Source organism: Fusarium verticillioides, chromosome 3 (assembly GCF_000149555.1).
Source record: "Fusarium verticillioides 7600 chromosome 3, whole genome shotgun sequence".
NCBI classification, from domain to species: domain Eukaryota; kingdom Fungi; phylum Ascomycota; class Sordariomycetes; order Hypocreales; family Nectriaceae; genus Fusarium; species Fusarium verticillioides.
Window position 1 is genome coordinate 3,370,842 of NC_031677.1, and position 14,422 is coordinate 3,385,263.

Genomic DNA, 14,422 nt, shown 5'->3' on the forward strand with positions numbered 1-14,422 from the left:
GTGGGAGGAGCGAAGTGAGGAGAGGGGCGAGAGTGGGGGCGCAGGGCGGGGAGGGCCGGGGTAGAGCGCGCGGAGGGGGCGAGGGCTGGTAGGAGCGCCCCCCGGAGGTGAATTTGCAGTTGTGGGAGTCGTCCATGTGTTCCAGTTTCGTATCGTGAGCAGTCAAGTCACCAGCTATCCAGTCGCTTTTGCAACACGCTTGAGCTTACATCAACACCACGGGGCTGTTTTGCGGGAACAATCCCCTCTGTATAAAACGACACAAAGATTATCTTCGAAGCGTACACCTTGACAGTTGTATCTGGAATGACGCGACTGAGAGTCCCAGCAGATAAGCGCAGACGGGTTGCGCAGGCCTGTAACGCATGCAGGCAGCGTAAACAACGTGTAAGACAGGAGTCTATTCCCCACTGATTCATAAACAGTTGTCTTTACCAATGTCCTTTCTTTTCATTCTATCAGAGGACCTCATGATATCCTTCACTCCTAGCCACAAGCGACTCCTGTATCCTAATCACAGGAAGCGTGGCCTTGCTAATGAGCAGCTACTCCTGGGAGGGTTTCCCTATATGATCTTACCCCGAACTATCTAGTCTGTTAGATCGGCGACCTGGTCCGCAAATAACTGGACAAAAATGCGTTTACTAACACCTACTCTATCATGCAGTGTGATGGCCGTCGTCCTTGTACATATTGTCGAAAACGAAGAGTGGAATGTGAATACAGGAGTCGTACAGACTCAGTATCATCGAGCGAGTCATCTCGTCCGTCATCGAGGCAAAGCCTTTATAGAGAGCGCTCTAACCCGCCTGAGCTTTCCGGTACGTTGGACATGGTCCATGATGCATCTATCCAACAGAACCTCGCGAGATCAGCCACTCCCGAATTTGATTTCAGGTTTCGACTTGTTCGGGTTCCTGGATCCGAAGAGATCCAGGTACCGGCGCACACTTGCATGCTACTAGATTGCCAGAATCGTCTCTGTAAGCCCGCTCGCTATTCCGGAGTGATCTTAGAGCTGTTACTAATAGCCCTAGCCTTTGTTGGGCGTTCTACTGCTCACTCGTTCATGCACCATATCAGGAACACGATCGAGAAACGTGATGGCCCTTCGGAATTCACGGCAGATAGTAATTGGAGCGGTCTACCAGAAAGACTCCCCGTGGCCCCTAGGATGCAGCCGTTTCTCTCTCCAAGTGCAACTGCGAGTTTGATCGGATTCTATTTCAACCACGTAAGTCGTTGGGCTACTCGAGAGAGAAGAACAGAACTAATTACTCATTAGGTACGGAGCTTCATCGATATTGTCAACCCAGAAGCTGTGAGCTTAACCTTGTATCAATTCCAGAATAATCCGAATGAGGTTCAGGGACCCGATCGGTGCATTTTCTACTTGGTTCTAGCAGTTGCACTCGCCTTGGATTTTGGTGATTCAGCACACTCACCGAGCCCGGAACTTAAACACCAGCTATTTGATATAGCTGAGGGGCTGGCTCACCCAACCCGTACATTCGAAAAGTCCCAGTACCACGATGACGTCCTCTGGCCCCTCCAAGCTCTCGCTCTGATGTCGTTTTTTATGATGTCTGTTTCCATGAGGAACACTGCCTATGAATACTGCGGCAAGTCTCACCGTATTTTTGTGCGAACCATCGAAGCTAACAATGGTTCAGGGCGAGCTGTTCGAGTTGCGTATGCCCTGGGGATTCATCGAGGTCATGAGTCTGAGATCAGCCAGTTCCCCGCCAACGAGGAACTCAGAGTTTTACGAAGAAACGTTTGGAGAAGTTTGTTTGTCCTAGACAGATTCCTGGCTGCAACGTTAGGAAGACCGTTCGCCATCTCTGACAACGAATACTCCGAATCCTCCCTTATGCCACCCAACCAACCAAGCAGTCCCAACAAAGTTCCGAAAAGGGACATGCTCGACCCCCCTATTGATGCATGTAAAATGATTGGTCATATCATGAACAACATTTACTCATGCGACGAAGTTGCGATCGAGATCCCGAATCAAATGCTGGGGTATCTAGAAGCTCACCCAAGTTTCCAAGAAGATGGATTCTTTACGACAAGCAGCTTAATGCCCACGGTGTCTCAAATTCATGTGCATTTACTTGGGTTTTACGCCAACATCCTCCTTTGTCGCCCCTTTTTCCTTTTATCTTTCATGGGGACGAACGCCTCAGATGGCATCCAGACACAGATCAATAGACTGTCTGAAAGATGCGTATCTCAATCACTTCAAGCGGTTGAAATGGTGAAAGGGGGTTTTCATGCCAACCTCTTGCGCCATTCTGACCCCTTAGCTCTGTAAGTCTGCTGCATATTGTCGACCTTGAATATTCGCTCATAAAGGCACAGCTATATTTTATTTGAAGCGGCACTTGTCTTGCTTAGCAGTACCTATGCAGACATCTACGCTCAAAAGGAACACTTGTTGTTGGTTGAAGACGCAATATTCATCTTGAAAACATGGCACGCCTCGAGCCCTTACGCAGAGCAGTTCGCTTCCAAGTTGGAATTGTTTCGGCATGAGGTCGAACGCCAAGAACAAGTGAAAGCTATAAGACAGGCTTCGAGGAGACAGGCTCACAAAGTCGAACGCGATCCGGTGACAACTTACGAGCCTAGTCAGTATCGCTCTCCATTCCAGCAAATGCCTCGTGGTAGTTTGGTATCCCCATGCGATAGCCGTCGCGTGTCAGGGACTGCAAACCACATCATGATCAAGCAAGAAGCTGGTGGGCACTCGGGCCCCTTGACATCAAGGCCACTATTCTCGCCTACCGACTGCAATATGGATCAATCTCTGTCTTTTGCTGAGTATTCACAAAGTTCACATTTCAGTGACCACAGCATCGACATGGATTAGTCTGCCATGACGTTTTCTTCAAGGTTCAAATTGGGACGTCCTCGATGACCTGGCAGCCCAGACATACAATGGGCCATTCCAAACAGTCCATTTGCAGGATACACAATAGTTCTACGCAGCCAAGCAACTGAGAGAAAAGGAGAACTTGATGGACGAGGGATCCGGCGGGCAAATGAAAATAGCTCGGTAGAAGCGGATGAGCCTAGCACTTGGCGTAGGAGGAAGGATAGTTGGTGTGCTGGATTGGGAGACAGATGTCAAATACGGTATGTCAATTTAGTCCTAGAAGAGAGTTTTGAGACGCAATCCAGGAACATATGCCACACGTGTCAATTGAAATCATGTCTGGATAGTTGATGTGTCATTCAATACCATAGAAACTCCAAGTTAAGCAGTGACCGTTGGCCCAGCATTGACTGAACTCCGCTCTTGACCCATACAATGGCAACATATGGGCTAGAAGTGATCTGCCCCTAGTTTGAGACTTTTGCAACTATGATTTTTGTCTTTGTAGCTACCATTTTGCTTCTTTATCGCAATGTAGTAGCATCAACTGCCTTGTGCTAGGCATTTGATTATGTTGGAGTCAGTCCACTGCACAAGGTACGTAGTGATCAACTGCAAATCAGATAGATGCCTGAGAAGAGATAAGAGACAACAACAAGAAGAACATATGATCTTCAGAACCGCTCACCAATACCGGTCATAAAGGTGAAACCCGGTAAGTTAAAAAATGACTGGTCGCTGTCCAGCTCTAAATGTACTGTACCTTGGGCATGCAATGCAGCTAATACAGTACCAAGACGCTATTTCGTTTCAGCTAACTTAAGTGATCTTCTGCATTGCATGGCGCATGGATACATATTTTTTGTATAATGTTTGCTTGATACATCATATTCCTTCAATGATTCTAGACTGCAATGTGTTATGCCCGCCCTAGGCTAAAGTGACATGCTTGCGCAGTATTGCATGCAGGTTTGCTCGCTAGGTACTAAGTTAGTATGTAGACTACAGGATTCGCAACGAATCATGCGATGCAACAAAAGAGGCAATGTTTGGATTAGTTTCGGTTCCCGGTACATGGATATATCCCTTCTTCAAGCCATAACAAACGCATGTACACACAAAATGGCAATACTGCGCTTGGGGAGGAAAGAAAACTCAGGGACCTTGACCACAAGCGATGAAAATATTAGGTAAACTTAGCCTGAGCTTAGGGCATTCTTTGCTAAATTTATTTTGGCACCTTATATCAAGGCTCGGTGTTTTCTTGCCCCCTGAGGCTGCGGCACCTTTTCCCGGCAGGCAATGCAATGCAATGCAATGTAGTATAGTCTTGCATATGTCTCAGCTTCTCGACTCTGCGGGCGGCGGGCTTATTGTCCATCTGCGTGACATGCGCCACGTTGAGTCTGACTGGCTGCTGAGTGAATACTATGAGATAACTCTAAACATCAAGAGTCAAGATATCTCTGAATGATATGTTGCATCCAATGGTTCGGTTCTGCAGATGCATCAGCCACCAACAAATTTGCCTAGAATACCTATGCAACTCTAGATACAATAGTTTCTCTCATATGCACCTCTTACATCACCAGCTCTCGGGCCCGAATCGCTCTCCATCCGGTACGTGAGCTTGTATCGCGGTCCCCTGGACATCCATCGTCGAGGTGACAACATTGTTCCCCCACCAGCTTGGCGGATCTACACCATGCAGCGTAAAAGCAAAGAAGATGAACAAAGTCGATAGGGCGAGACCTAGATCGAGAGCTGACGACGTCAGGAAGTTGAGTCTGGTCCACCACCTGAAGTGGCGCTTCTTGATCCAGAACTGGAAGACGAAGCCAACAATGCCCCATGAGAGATAATTCAGCGGCGTTGCAGGCGGGATCGCCCCTGCGCCTCCGAATATGAGGGGTGCCATAAGATATCGCACCGGAGACCTCGGCCATCGTTTGGCCAAGACATAGATGACTATTGGTGTAATGGCACCCAAGACAAAGAAGACGAAGAGGCCAGAGTATACCTGACCAGGGGAAAACATGCGTGCAGGACCCAGGAGGCCCCAGATCACAGATGCTAGCCAATTAGGGAGAGCTGTAGGCGATGGATTGCGTGACTTACCGGCAAAGAAGACACGGCCACCAGGGCACGTGAAGGGTGGTTGCTCACAGACTCCAGGTATGCTTTTCAGGGATAGGTTTAGAACGACGATCTGTATGAAGCACGAGAATGTAGTGGCAACGACTTGAGACAGGAACATGGTTCGAGGGGGGATCTTCATGTAATGTCCGAACTTCAAGTCCGAGACAAAACGAAGCGATTGCGCCCTGGGGTGAGTGTTAGCTAGTCTCGCTCTTTCGTCATTTCGAGGGTGTCCATGATACTTTCATTGAGATGTATCCCAGGGTTTTAAAGCTTAATGGGTTAGCACACAAGTGTTATTGAAGTGGAGGCTGAACGTACATCATGAGCGCTAGAGGTCGACCTGGCTGAAGATATCCATAAATGAACTCGGTCAAGACATTCAAGCCAATCTGGGTGTTTGTAACGGCTTGGATAATGCCTATAGGCAGAGCAAAGCCAAAAGAGATGGCTATAGCAAGCAAGAAAGCCCACCAAGAGAGATTGGTTGGGTAGGCCAGTACTGTATAGAGTCCTATAAGTAGCATCTACTTCATTGTCAGTCGACTATACAAAAAGAGGCCCTCAGCATCATGACATACAAAAGCAAATAGGGACATATACCACCAGGTAGGAGCCTCCTTATACTTTCTCATGAGTTTCATATGAATGTCAGGCTTCTCGTTTGTGCTGTTTCTCCATTGTTGCCAGATCTGCTTTCCGTTATGCAGATAGGTGTAGACAACGAGTGACGATATAGCAGCGAACGACAAGCCGTAAGATATGGCAAAAGTGGTGCTCTCCATGTTAGTCTTGATTATGGTTGTACGAACTGCTTATCATACCTAATAAAAAGGGGGGAGTAGTTCTTGTACTCTTCTTCATCCAAATCAAAGTCCTTCGTGAGAATCCTGGAGGTATTATAGGAAGCGCCGGTATTATCGTAAGTCCCAGAGTCACTCATGGGCAAATACTCAGCATACCAAGCTCCGCCGTAGTGAAGAAAGGATGATCCTATAACGAAGAACAGAACAACTCCGATGACAGTATTGGCGATGGCGTGCCTTTTCTTCATTAGCTACTCCTATCAAGAGTTTCTTTCAAACATACCAAGGTGGAATGAGCGGCGAGCCAACGTATCCTGCTACTTGAGTCCAGTCAAAGGTGATAGGAAGAAGCGAAACACCCGTCTGTCCTCCAAATAGCTGGTTCACAATAGGATTCTGAGGTGCCATCCATGTGGCAACAGCAAAGATACTCAGAAATTGCGCCAGAAACCCTGGAATGAAGTAGTATACGAAGGAACATGCAGTTACAATGGCGAACCACTTGTACCTGTGCATTCTTCCTCCTATAATGGTAGGATCTGGTGTATCGTTTGTCTCGTACATGGCATTCATAAGAGTTACACCAACAAGATTCTCGGGCCAGATCATGGACGCGGGATAGACTTTTAGGGTTAGTTGCGGGATCACGGTGACATAGGGACAACTTGCCTAAGAACTTGCGTAGCATCCCCGCAATGCCATATCCCACAGATTGCGTTGAGATAGTCAGGAGAAGCTGGAACACAATACCAAAGTCCTGCTTGTAGAAGACAACCTGTGCAAGGATGATATCTGTAGCATACGCGACAGAGAATGACACACTGGCCATGACAACGATGATTGCGTGTTCCTTGACATTAAAGGGGCCAGGATTCAGAGTCCACGTAATACCAAAAGTGGTGAACTCCCTGTCAGTAACAATCTTTGCCCAGCCATGACCCATAGGCCACGCAACGATTTGAGCGATGAGAGGCCCAATACTGATGGACGGTTGGCGGAGAGAGAAGAGCGTATTCATACTAGCACCTGAGATCACCAGCGTCATCCCTATAGTCCAAGCTCTCACTGTATTGCATGGAAGATCTTCGTCGAAGTTTCTTACCGCAGCTCGAACTTCAGGATAAGGGGAGTTTTCTTCCTCTTCGTCGTCTGCATCACCACTGAGCAGCGCTGCTTCGTCACCAGACTCTCCTGAGCCCTTTCGTCGTGTCTCATACTCATCAGGTAGATTTGGGTCCATAAGCATCTCGTATTCCGAACCTGCCTCGTCGTCATTTCGCGCTGAGGTTGCCCACTCATGGAGGCGATGCTTGAGGTTCTCATTTGATGAGTCCTCAATCTCAAGAGACGTGGACAAGCGTCCGCTAGGACCTCCTATACTCTGGCCAACGGCTTCGGCTGGCAAGACCGACCCTAACTTCTTGTTTTTTGGCATTATGAGATTTGGCTCTTCTCACCCGGGATTATCGGTAAGTGGGCTACAGTGATCTGCAGCTCATCTAGTTCTTTGGATAATTCAGAGAGTCTAGATACCACATTAGTATCTCAAAGGCATTGCAATCTTTGGCATGAACTCACTATTTTGAGTGAAATCGGTTTGCATCTCATCCGGTATAGGACACGCAGCCTGAGGTGAGGGTAGCCTCAAGCCCTAGACAGAGAACAGACGTGGTTGAGACGAAGCTATGACATGTATTCTTTCCTACTCTTGCAAAATAAAGACGTCTCTGAGCTGAGTACAAAAGTTTTTGAATGCTCGAGACTCAAGGTGTCGTTGAAGTCGTGTCGTTATATGAGGCAAGTGTCCTTTTGTTTGTACTACTTTGTGGCGTCTATTGAGGCTCGGGTCTTTTTATAAGCCTGTCAACAAACAATAATTGACAATAATATCAGCTGTTGGTTCAGCATCGAACAATGAAAAGGACAAATCCTCCAGATAATCCGAAGACGGTAAGAGATCTACTCAGGAGGATGTTGTTCAAGTTAAGGTTCGGGAGGATTCCCACTGAACTTATGAGAGGTACCTCAGACACGCCCCTGTATCAAGATGGCACTAAGCCTGACACGGAAATTCCACTTCGGTTGGGATCAAATAGTCCATCGATTTTATACAACATCAGCTCCACCGTCCCGTAATCACTTGGACCTGTATAGATTCCCTTGATTTGTGTCAAGATTTCTATACGATTCAGCTATTCCCTTGTGGCACGCATTCGGATCCTACTCCTCGGAATGGGTTTATGATGCGTCGCGTGGTAGTGACAGGCCTGGGAGCTATCACGCCCTTGGGAGTTGGCGTAGGGCGAACATGGGCTCGTCTTATTAACAACGAATGCGGAATCGTCAGCGTCGCAGATCTCGAGCCTCAGGCGCGATGGAAAGAGTTGACGAGCACAGTCTCTGGGTTAGTGCCCAGTGGTGATGGAGAAGGACGATGGAGGGCATCAGAATGGGTCAATGCAAATGAGCAAAGACGAATGTCGAAATTTACACAATATGCCATCGCAGCTAGCGACATGGCTCTCAGGGACTCTGGGTGGGAGCCGAAGAACGAGGAGCAGCAGGAGACAACAGGTGTTTGCTTGGGAAGCGGTATTGGAAATCTAGACGAGATTTACGAGACCAGTTTAGTGCACCATCAAGACGTGAGAAGCCATCCGGTTATTGTCGAACCTATGCTAAATATGTGACAGGGCTACAAGAAGGTGTCTCCGTTATTTGTCCCCAAGATTCTTATCAATATGGCCGCCGGCCATGTGGCTATGAAATACGGCTTCCAGGGTCCCAACCACACGGCTACCACGGCTTGCACGACTGGTGCACACTCGATCGGAGATGCAGCACGGTTTATCACCATGGGAGACGCTGATGTAATGGTCGCCGGAGGTTCAGAATCATGTATCCATCCCTTGACTTTCGCTGGCTTTGGCAGAGCAAGATCTCTGTCAACAGCATATAACGACAATCCCACAGCAAGCTGTCGTCCGTTTGATGCTGACCGCAATGGCTTCGTTGTTTCTGAAGGTGCTGCAGTGTTGGTTCTCGAGGAATTAGAGCACGCCAAAGCACGGGGAGCCCATATATATGCTGAAATCAAGGGCTACGGCTGCAGCGGTGATGCTCACCATATGACAGCACCGCGGGAAGATGGCCATGGCGCATATCTTGCTATGAAGAAAGCACTCAAAAGTGCAGGCATCAAGCCTTCACAGGTCGACTACATCAACGCACACGCGACAGCAACTCATGTTGGGGATGTAGCGGAAACGTCGGCCATCAAACGGATCATGCTGGGCGAAGAGGGACATCAGAAAGAGTCAGATGTTACAGTCAGCAGCACCAAGGGCGCAGTCGGGCATTTGCTGGGAGCAGCTGGAGCTGTTGAGGCTTTGTTTTGCATCCTAGCCATTCATGAGGTATGTGGATTCCAAAGCCGTGAAGACGCATTCATTAACTATTCCCAGGGAGTTGTGCCAGCAACATTAAACCTACAGAAGCCAGATGTTGAAGCTGGCTTTAATTTTGTGCCAAATGAAGCACAAGAGAAGACGGTTGATGTAGCCGTATCCAATAGCTTTGGCTTCGGTGGTACAAATAGCTCATTGTTATTTTCCAGATATCGATGATGCTAACGTAAAATGTAAAATAGCTGTATACTACTGTATTTCTGCTGATCAAATTCCTCTTTATTCGCAAGTGATCGCATGGTTGATATATAGCACAGTAGACACAGTGCATTTCGCACCATATTACCGACAGCCGAACCAGTCACAAAATTTCAGATTCAACTTACTAGCTTAGTATCCAAGGGTCCATGACGATAACACTCCAAGTGCCTCTCATCCCGCCTTGCCCAGGCCCTTCACACCGAATTTCCCTACTGAACATACTCTCACAATGAGCATGGCCTGCGAGACATGTAGAACCCAGGCCCGGACCCTCCTCCGGGCTGCAATGCGAGCCGGCGCATCACGAGCCGCTGCACCGACGACAAGGAATTTCCTTCCACCCGCTGCGGTTGTTACTCGACGACATTTCAGCAACACGAGCTCGAGAAGCCTCCTAAAGGGTATTGGAAAGTCTATGGCCGAGCCGTATCGTGTGTTGGGTGCGACGGAGCAGCTTTTCAAGGCTTCAGCGAAGGCGGCGGACTATCATATCACTGAGAAGGAGAGAAAGGATGATCAGGTGCAGCTTGCGGAGGATGGTGAAGAGATTGGGCATTCTCTGAACCCTGATAGTCCCTGGCATCACAGTATGTCTCTCAACAAACCTCAAAGTACCTGTATCATGCTAACTTCCACAGCCTTTAAACTTCCTCCAACCTTCAGCACCTGGTCCCACGTAACCATGCTTCACCTCTACCTAATCAATACCCGAATACGCTGCTTCGACCGCGAGGGCTTCCAAAACTGGCAGCACCAGCTCACAGACCACTTTTTCTTCGAATGCGAGAAGAAGATGCACATCGACCACCACATCACATCGAGCGCCCTCCGCCAGCGATACCTCAAGGACATTTTCGTTCAGTGGCGTGGTCTCCTGCTAGCATACGACGAGGGTTTTATCAAGGGCGATGCGATGCTAGCAAGCGCCATCTGGCGAAACCTGTTCAAGGGTTCTGCTGATGCAGATCCTAGAGCTCTTCTCGCTATCGTGGGCTGGATGAGGTCGACACTGTTGCAGTTCGAGGCTGTTTCGGACAATAACCTTGCTGCGCAATTACCAGCGATTATGGCCAAGCCGGTGGATGTGTTCTGGACGAGATTGGAGAAGCAACTTGGCGGACAGCAGGAGGATAGTCTTCCTGCTAAGGAGGTGAACGAGGAGCATGTATCAACAAAGGAGACAGTCAAGGTTTCAGCGAACTAGAATGCGGAAGGAATATTTGTACTATCAGATGGATGTATGGGTTACATGACAAAAAAATAGAACGGGCAGGCTGTATGAATAGGGCACTGGACGAAGGGATTTTCCTAGGCATGGCGGTTGTATATGAATGATTCCCTGATGATATTCCACCTCATATATATGTTCTTTTGTTGTGATTGTATTTGTATAGCCTAGTTAACTAAGCACGCTTCTCCCACATTTGAAACTCATATTTTGTGCCAGCCTCTTCTTGACCACCCTCTTCAATTTCTTCACCTGTCCACTCCTGCAGCTCATCTCTAGACTTTCTCTCCCATGATCCATCTTTCAGGTCGACAGGAAAGAAAGTATCGCAGTCAAAATCACGCTCAATACTCGTGAGAAGGATCCGTCGTGCTTCTGGCAGTTTGAGAGCGGCGTCATAGATTTGCGCACCACCGATGACGAAAATTCGACCGACATCGTTATGAGTACGGGCGTATTGGAGAGCAAGTTCAAGAGACTGAACTCTAACGGGTTCAGAAGGCTCGACTGTTTCGGGGAGCTTTGAGGGCGCGGAGCGGGATATGACAATGTTGAGACGGTCTTTGAGAGGGCGGAATTTGGTGGGGATTGAGTCCCAGGTTTTTCGGCCCATGATGACTGCGTTGATAGAGGATGAGCGAGCCTTGGTCGAGTCAGTACATGGCTCCCATGGTCTGTTCAATAAAGCGACAACACAGCGATATACAGATGGCAAAGTAAGGAAGAGCAATATATATACCTGTGGTGGCATCCGAGTTGTGACGCGCGCAAAGTACTTCATCTCTTTGCGTAGACCTTGCCATGGCATTGTTCCATGGAGGCCAATTCCCATGTTGCGCGTGGCCGCGACTATGAGATTCAGTTCGAGAGACTGCATTGCTCAAGACGTTGATGATGAATCTGTGAGGTTAGTTTGAGGTGGAGGTTTGATGATGCTTAAGTTGAGTGGGTTTGTTTGTGTGTAACGGTGATAGGACTAATGACGCCTGAGACGTGGAATGACGACGTATCACGTATTTATTCTACATCTTTAACTGTTCTTAGGCTTTTAATTAATAGATCGTGTTTCGTTTCATTTATATTAAATTCTGTCGTCGTTGTTGGTACAAATCCAGTCCGAGGCTTATGAATTCCATCTGTTAATGGCCCAAGGTTAAGTAAAGGTATCTAGGTATCGAGTGAGACTATCCTCACAATTTTGATGGAGGCAAAATCTCAACATCCTTGAAAGGAACCCCCAAAAACCGGTAAATATGGTTAAATCTGCAAAGTCAGTTTCTGTTTTCTTTCCTTTGCCACATTGACGACTTACCTGTCACTTCCAAAGAACGCCTCAGACTTGCCATCATCGCGGGTCACGATCAACCAAGGAGCTCCAAAAGCGCCCTTCTGAACCGCTTCACCAGTAAGATCTTTGACCCTCTCCTTCATGCTCTCTCTTCCATTCATGATCTTCTCAACATCCTCATCAGAGAACAGTTTCTTGCCAGACCCTCCATCTAGCTCATCCGTTGCTTCCTTGAGAGCTGCAATAAGCTTCTCATCCTCTGCAAGATTGACATGAGGAGGCAGCCAGATCTTGTGGAACAGGAACCGGATTGCAGCGAGATAAGTTGACTCTGAGTAGTTGTCCTTGATAAAGTGTAGGGCGCGGAGAGGTGACACGGTCTTTGCGATGGCAAAGATATCGGGTGGTGAGCCTTGATAGGGAACTCCAAGACGCTCAGCAGCGCGGAATGAATCTCTAGCAAGATATTTCCCCTTGGCCTTGAGAACCCATGGAGGACGGTTTCCTAAGTCTATGTAAGAAGAAGTCGTGGTATTCGGTTCAGTATAGTTAGTTACCTGATGTCTGCATAATGCCGCCCAAAAAGACAGGGATGAAGCTATAAAAGTCAGCGACTTGCTTAAAGATATGGATATCCATGAACATACTTTACTTGAACCCCATGAGCAGCAAGTTTGCTCATGTTCTGCCTCAAGTTCGCATATCCTACATAGCTGTAGAATGACACTGTTACATATCAGTGCTGTCCAGGAAACAGAGATGTCAAGCCTCTCACCAATGTCTAGGTAGCAGTCGATACATCCACCCATCTTAGACGGCACTTGTTTCTGACGTTATTTGATGAGTAAATGACGAGATCTGTATCCGGACTTTGCAGGTACGGATACTGTATATACAATTCCAAGGTGGAGAGGGAGGGTGCTCTAAGGTACCTGTTAAACGGATCTCGGCCCCGGTCGATGTGGGGTCTTTCCCCGTGCCGAGGCTCGGGGAAGGTGGAGGTGGAGGTTGGGGTTGGGGTTGGGGTGCATCGGACTTGGACCTTTCAGGACATTTCATTTGATTTGATTTGATTTGATTTGATTTGGCTTGGTCGGATCTATAAGCAGATCGTCAGTATTTATCTATACAGACTCTGAAACCTGTAAAACAACTATTCACAATGGTATCCAAGAAACCTGTTGCCCTTGTTGTAGGCGCCTCCAGAGGCATCGGCCGTCAAGTCGCCGTTGACCTCGCCCGCAATGGCTACGCTGGTATGTCAAGCTTCACTATAGGTACTGTAACTTATGAAACTAACACTCTAAAGTTGTTGTTGCTGCAAAGACTATCAGTGATCCCTCCAATCTACCAAAACTCTTTCCTCCAGATCCCAACTCTTCCGCTTCTACCATCACAACAGTTGCTCGTGAGATTACTTCTGAGGGAGGCGACGCTACTGCTATTCAGGTCGACGTCCGCTATCCCGAAAGTATAGATGCTCTTGTATCGAATACTATCTCCGTGAGTTTACCAAACTGCTCTCCCTTTTAACTCTCCCACTAATAACCCCAGACTTATGGCCGTCTGGATGTTCTCATCTACAACTCAGGCGCCATCTTCTGGGCCCCTGTATCGTCGACTCCCGTAAAGCGCTTCCAACTCATGCAGCGCGTCAATCCAGAAGGACTCTACGCAACAGTCCAAGCTGTTCTTCCTCATATTTCTTCTTCGGGTCGGATAGTTGTTGTTAGCCCGCCTATCTATAGTCGTTTCTTCCGTGGCAAGACCGCATATGCTATGGGCAAGGTTGGTATGAGTGTTCTCACAAAGGGTCTTGCCATGGACTTTGAGCGCGAGGGGAAGAAGGATATGGCCATCACATCGATTTGGCCAGCTGTGGTATGTTGGATCTGACACCTTGAGTTGCTCTAACAACTGACATATTAGGCCATCGAGTCGGCTGCTACAGAGAAATTCACAAGCAAAAACCCGGAAGAAGCCAATGATTTACGAAAGGCAACCATCTTCTCCGACGCTATCCTCGAGATTCTCAAAGCTTCTCCAAGCCTTGTGAACGGTGAGCTCCTACTAGATGAAGACTTCCTCCGCCAACATGCGGGAAGAACCGACTTCTCCAAATACAATGTAGTCCCAGGTGCCTCACCACGGAGGATCATGCCTCAAAGTCTCCCAGACTTGACTGTAGCAGAGCAAGCAGATGAGGGCAAGCGCTACGACAGCACAAAGGATAAACCCAAGCTATAGAATTATTGAAGATCGCTATTGTTTCAATATATGTAGGAAAAAAGAGACCGTAGTACAGGTAGCTAGCTACTGGCACGGGGAAAATCAACCTGAGCAGCCATGATATCCTCTAGAACACACATCTAATGCCTCCTTGGCCATGGAAGCTGCGTTCACCAAACTCCT

At 48.0% G+C, this 14,422-nt stretch overlaps 7 protein-coding genes across 8 annotated transcripts; 4 read left to right on the forward strand and 3 right to left on the reverse strand.

The window, feature by feature from the left end:
- The first annotated feature begins 518 nt into the window (after nt 1-518).
- On the forward strand, nt 519-3,226 carry FVEG_05357 (hypothetical protein). Its single transcript, XM_018893554.1, has 5 exons — nt 519-983; nt 1,038-1,234; nt 1,286-1,622; nt 1,674-2,313; nt 2,365-3,226. The coding sequence occupies exons 1-5, from the start codon at nt 662-664 to the stop codon at nt 2,873-2,875; spliced, it is 2,007 nt and encodes a 668-aa protein (XP_018750413.1). The 5' UTR covers nt 519-661; the 3' UTR covers nt 2,876-3,226.
- Nucleotides 3,227-4,293: 1,067 nt separating this feature from the next.
- FVEG_05358 (OPT family small oligopeptide transporter) lies at nt 4,294-7,625 on the reverse strand. Of its 2 annotated transcripts, XM_018893555.1 has the most exons (9): nt 7,405-7,625; nt 6,496-7,351; nt 6,110-6,449; nt 5,845-6,063; nt 5,602-5,797; nt 5,342-5,547; nt 5,263-5,293; nt 5,000-5,205; nt 4,294-4,954 (listed from the first exon to the last, which is right to left on the reverse strand). In XM_018893555.1, exons 2-8 carry the CDS (start codon nt 7,259-7,261, stop codon nt 5,044-5,046), a joined length of 1,920 nt encoding a protein of 639 aa, XP_018750414.1. In that variant the 5' UTR covers nt 7,262-7,351; nt 7,405-7,625; the 3' UTR covers nt 4,294-4,954; nt 5,000-5,043. The 2 variants fall into 2 exon arrangements, with proteins under 2 accessions (XP_018750414.1, XP_018750415.1); XM_018893556.1 differs by lacking the exons at nt 4,294-4,954; nt 5,000-5,205 and having other exon boundaries at nt 5,238-5,293.
- A 305-nt stretch (nt 7,626-7,930) lies between these two features.
- Nucleotides 7,931-9,520, forward strand: FVEG_15621 (3-oxoacyl-[acyl-carrier-protein] synthase II). Its single transcript, XM_018904808.1, has 3 exons — nt 7,931-8,471; nt 8,520-9,242; nt 9,291-9,520. Exons 1-3 carry the CDS (start codon nt 8,067-8,069, stop codon nt 9,450-9,452), a joined length of 1,290 nt encoding a protein of 429 aa, XP_018750416.1. The 5' UTR covers nt 7,931-8,066; the 3' UTR covers nt 9,453-9,520.
- Nucleotides 9,521-9,618: 98 nt separating this feature from the next.
- FVEG_05361 (hypothetical protein) lies at nt 9,619-10,928 on the forward strand. The gene is made up of 2 exons (XM_018893557.1): nt 9,619-10,081; nt 10,133-10,928. Exons 1-2 carry the CDS (start codon nt 9,724-9,726, stop codon nt 10,696-10,698), a joined length of 924 nt encoding a protein of 307 aa, XP_018750417.1. The 5' UTR covers nt 9,619-9,723; the 3' UTR covers nt 10,699-10,928.
- FVEG_15622 (dihydrofolate reductase) lies at nt 10,763-11,665 on the reverse strand. The gene is made up of 2 exons (XM_018904809.1): nt 11,462-11,665; nt 10,763-11,365 (listed from the first exon to the last, which is right to left on the reverse strand). The coding sequence occupies exons 1-2, from the start codon at nt 11,597-11,599 to the stop codon at nt 10,898-10,900; spliced, it is 606 nt and encodes a 201-aa protein (XP_018750418.1). The 5' UTR covers nt 11,600-11,665; the 3' UTR covers nt 10,763-10,897.
- A 97-nt stretch (nt 11,666-11,762) lies between these two features.
- Nucleotides 11,763-12,890, reverse strand: FVEG_05362 (hypothetical protein). Its single transcript, XM_018893558.1, has 5 exons — nt 12,786-12,890; nt 12,658-12,736; nt 12,568-12,608; nt 12,035-12,515; nt 11,763-11,985 (listed from the first exon to the last, which is right to left on the reverse strand). The coding sequence occupies exons 1-5, from the start codon at nt 12,817-12,819 to the stop codon at nt 11,913-11,915; spliced, it is 708 nt and encodes a 235-aa protein (XP_018750419.1). The 5' UTR covers nt 12,820-12,890; the 3' UTR covers nt 11,763-11,912.
- Nucleotides 12,891-13,172: 282 nt separating this feature from the next.
- Nucleotides 13,173-14,337, forward strand: FVEG_05363 (oxidoreductase; the record flags this gene model as incomplete). The annotated part of the gene is made up of 4 exons (XM_018893559.1): nt 13,173-13,266; nt 13,320-13,513; nt 13,565-13,891; nt 13,940-14,337. 4 exons carry the CDS (start codon nt 13,173-13,175, stop codon nt 14,255-14,257), a joined length of 933 nt encoding a protein of 310 aa, XP_018750420.1. The 3' UTR covers nt 14,258-14,337.
- Nucleotides 14,338-14,422: the final 85 nt, after the last annotated feature.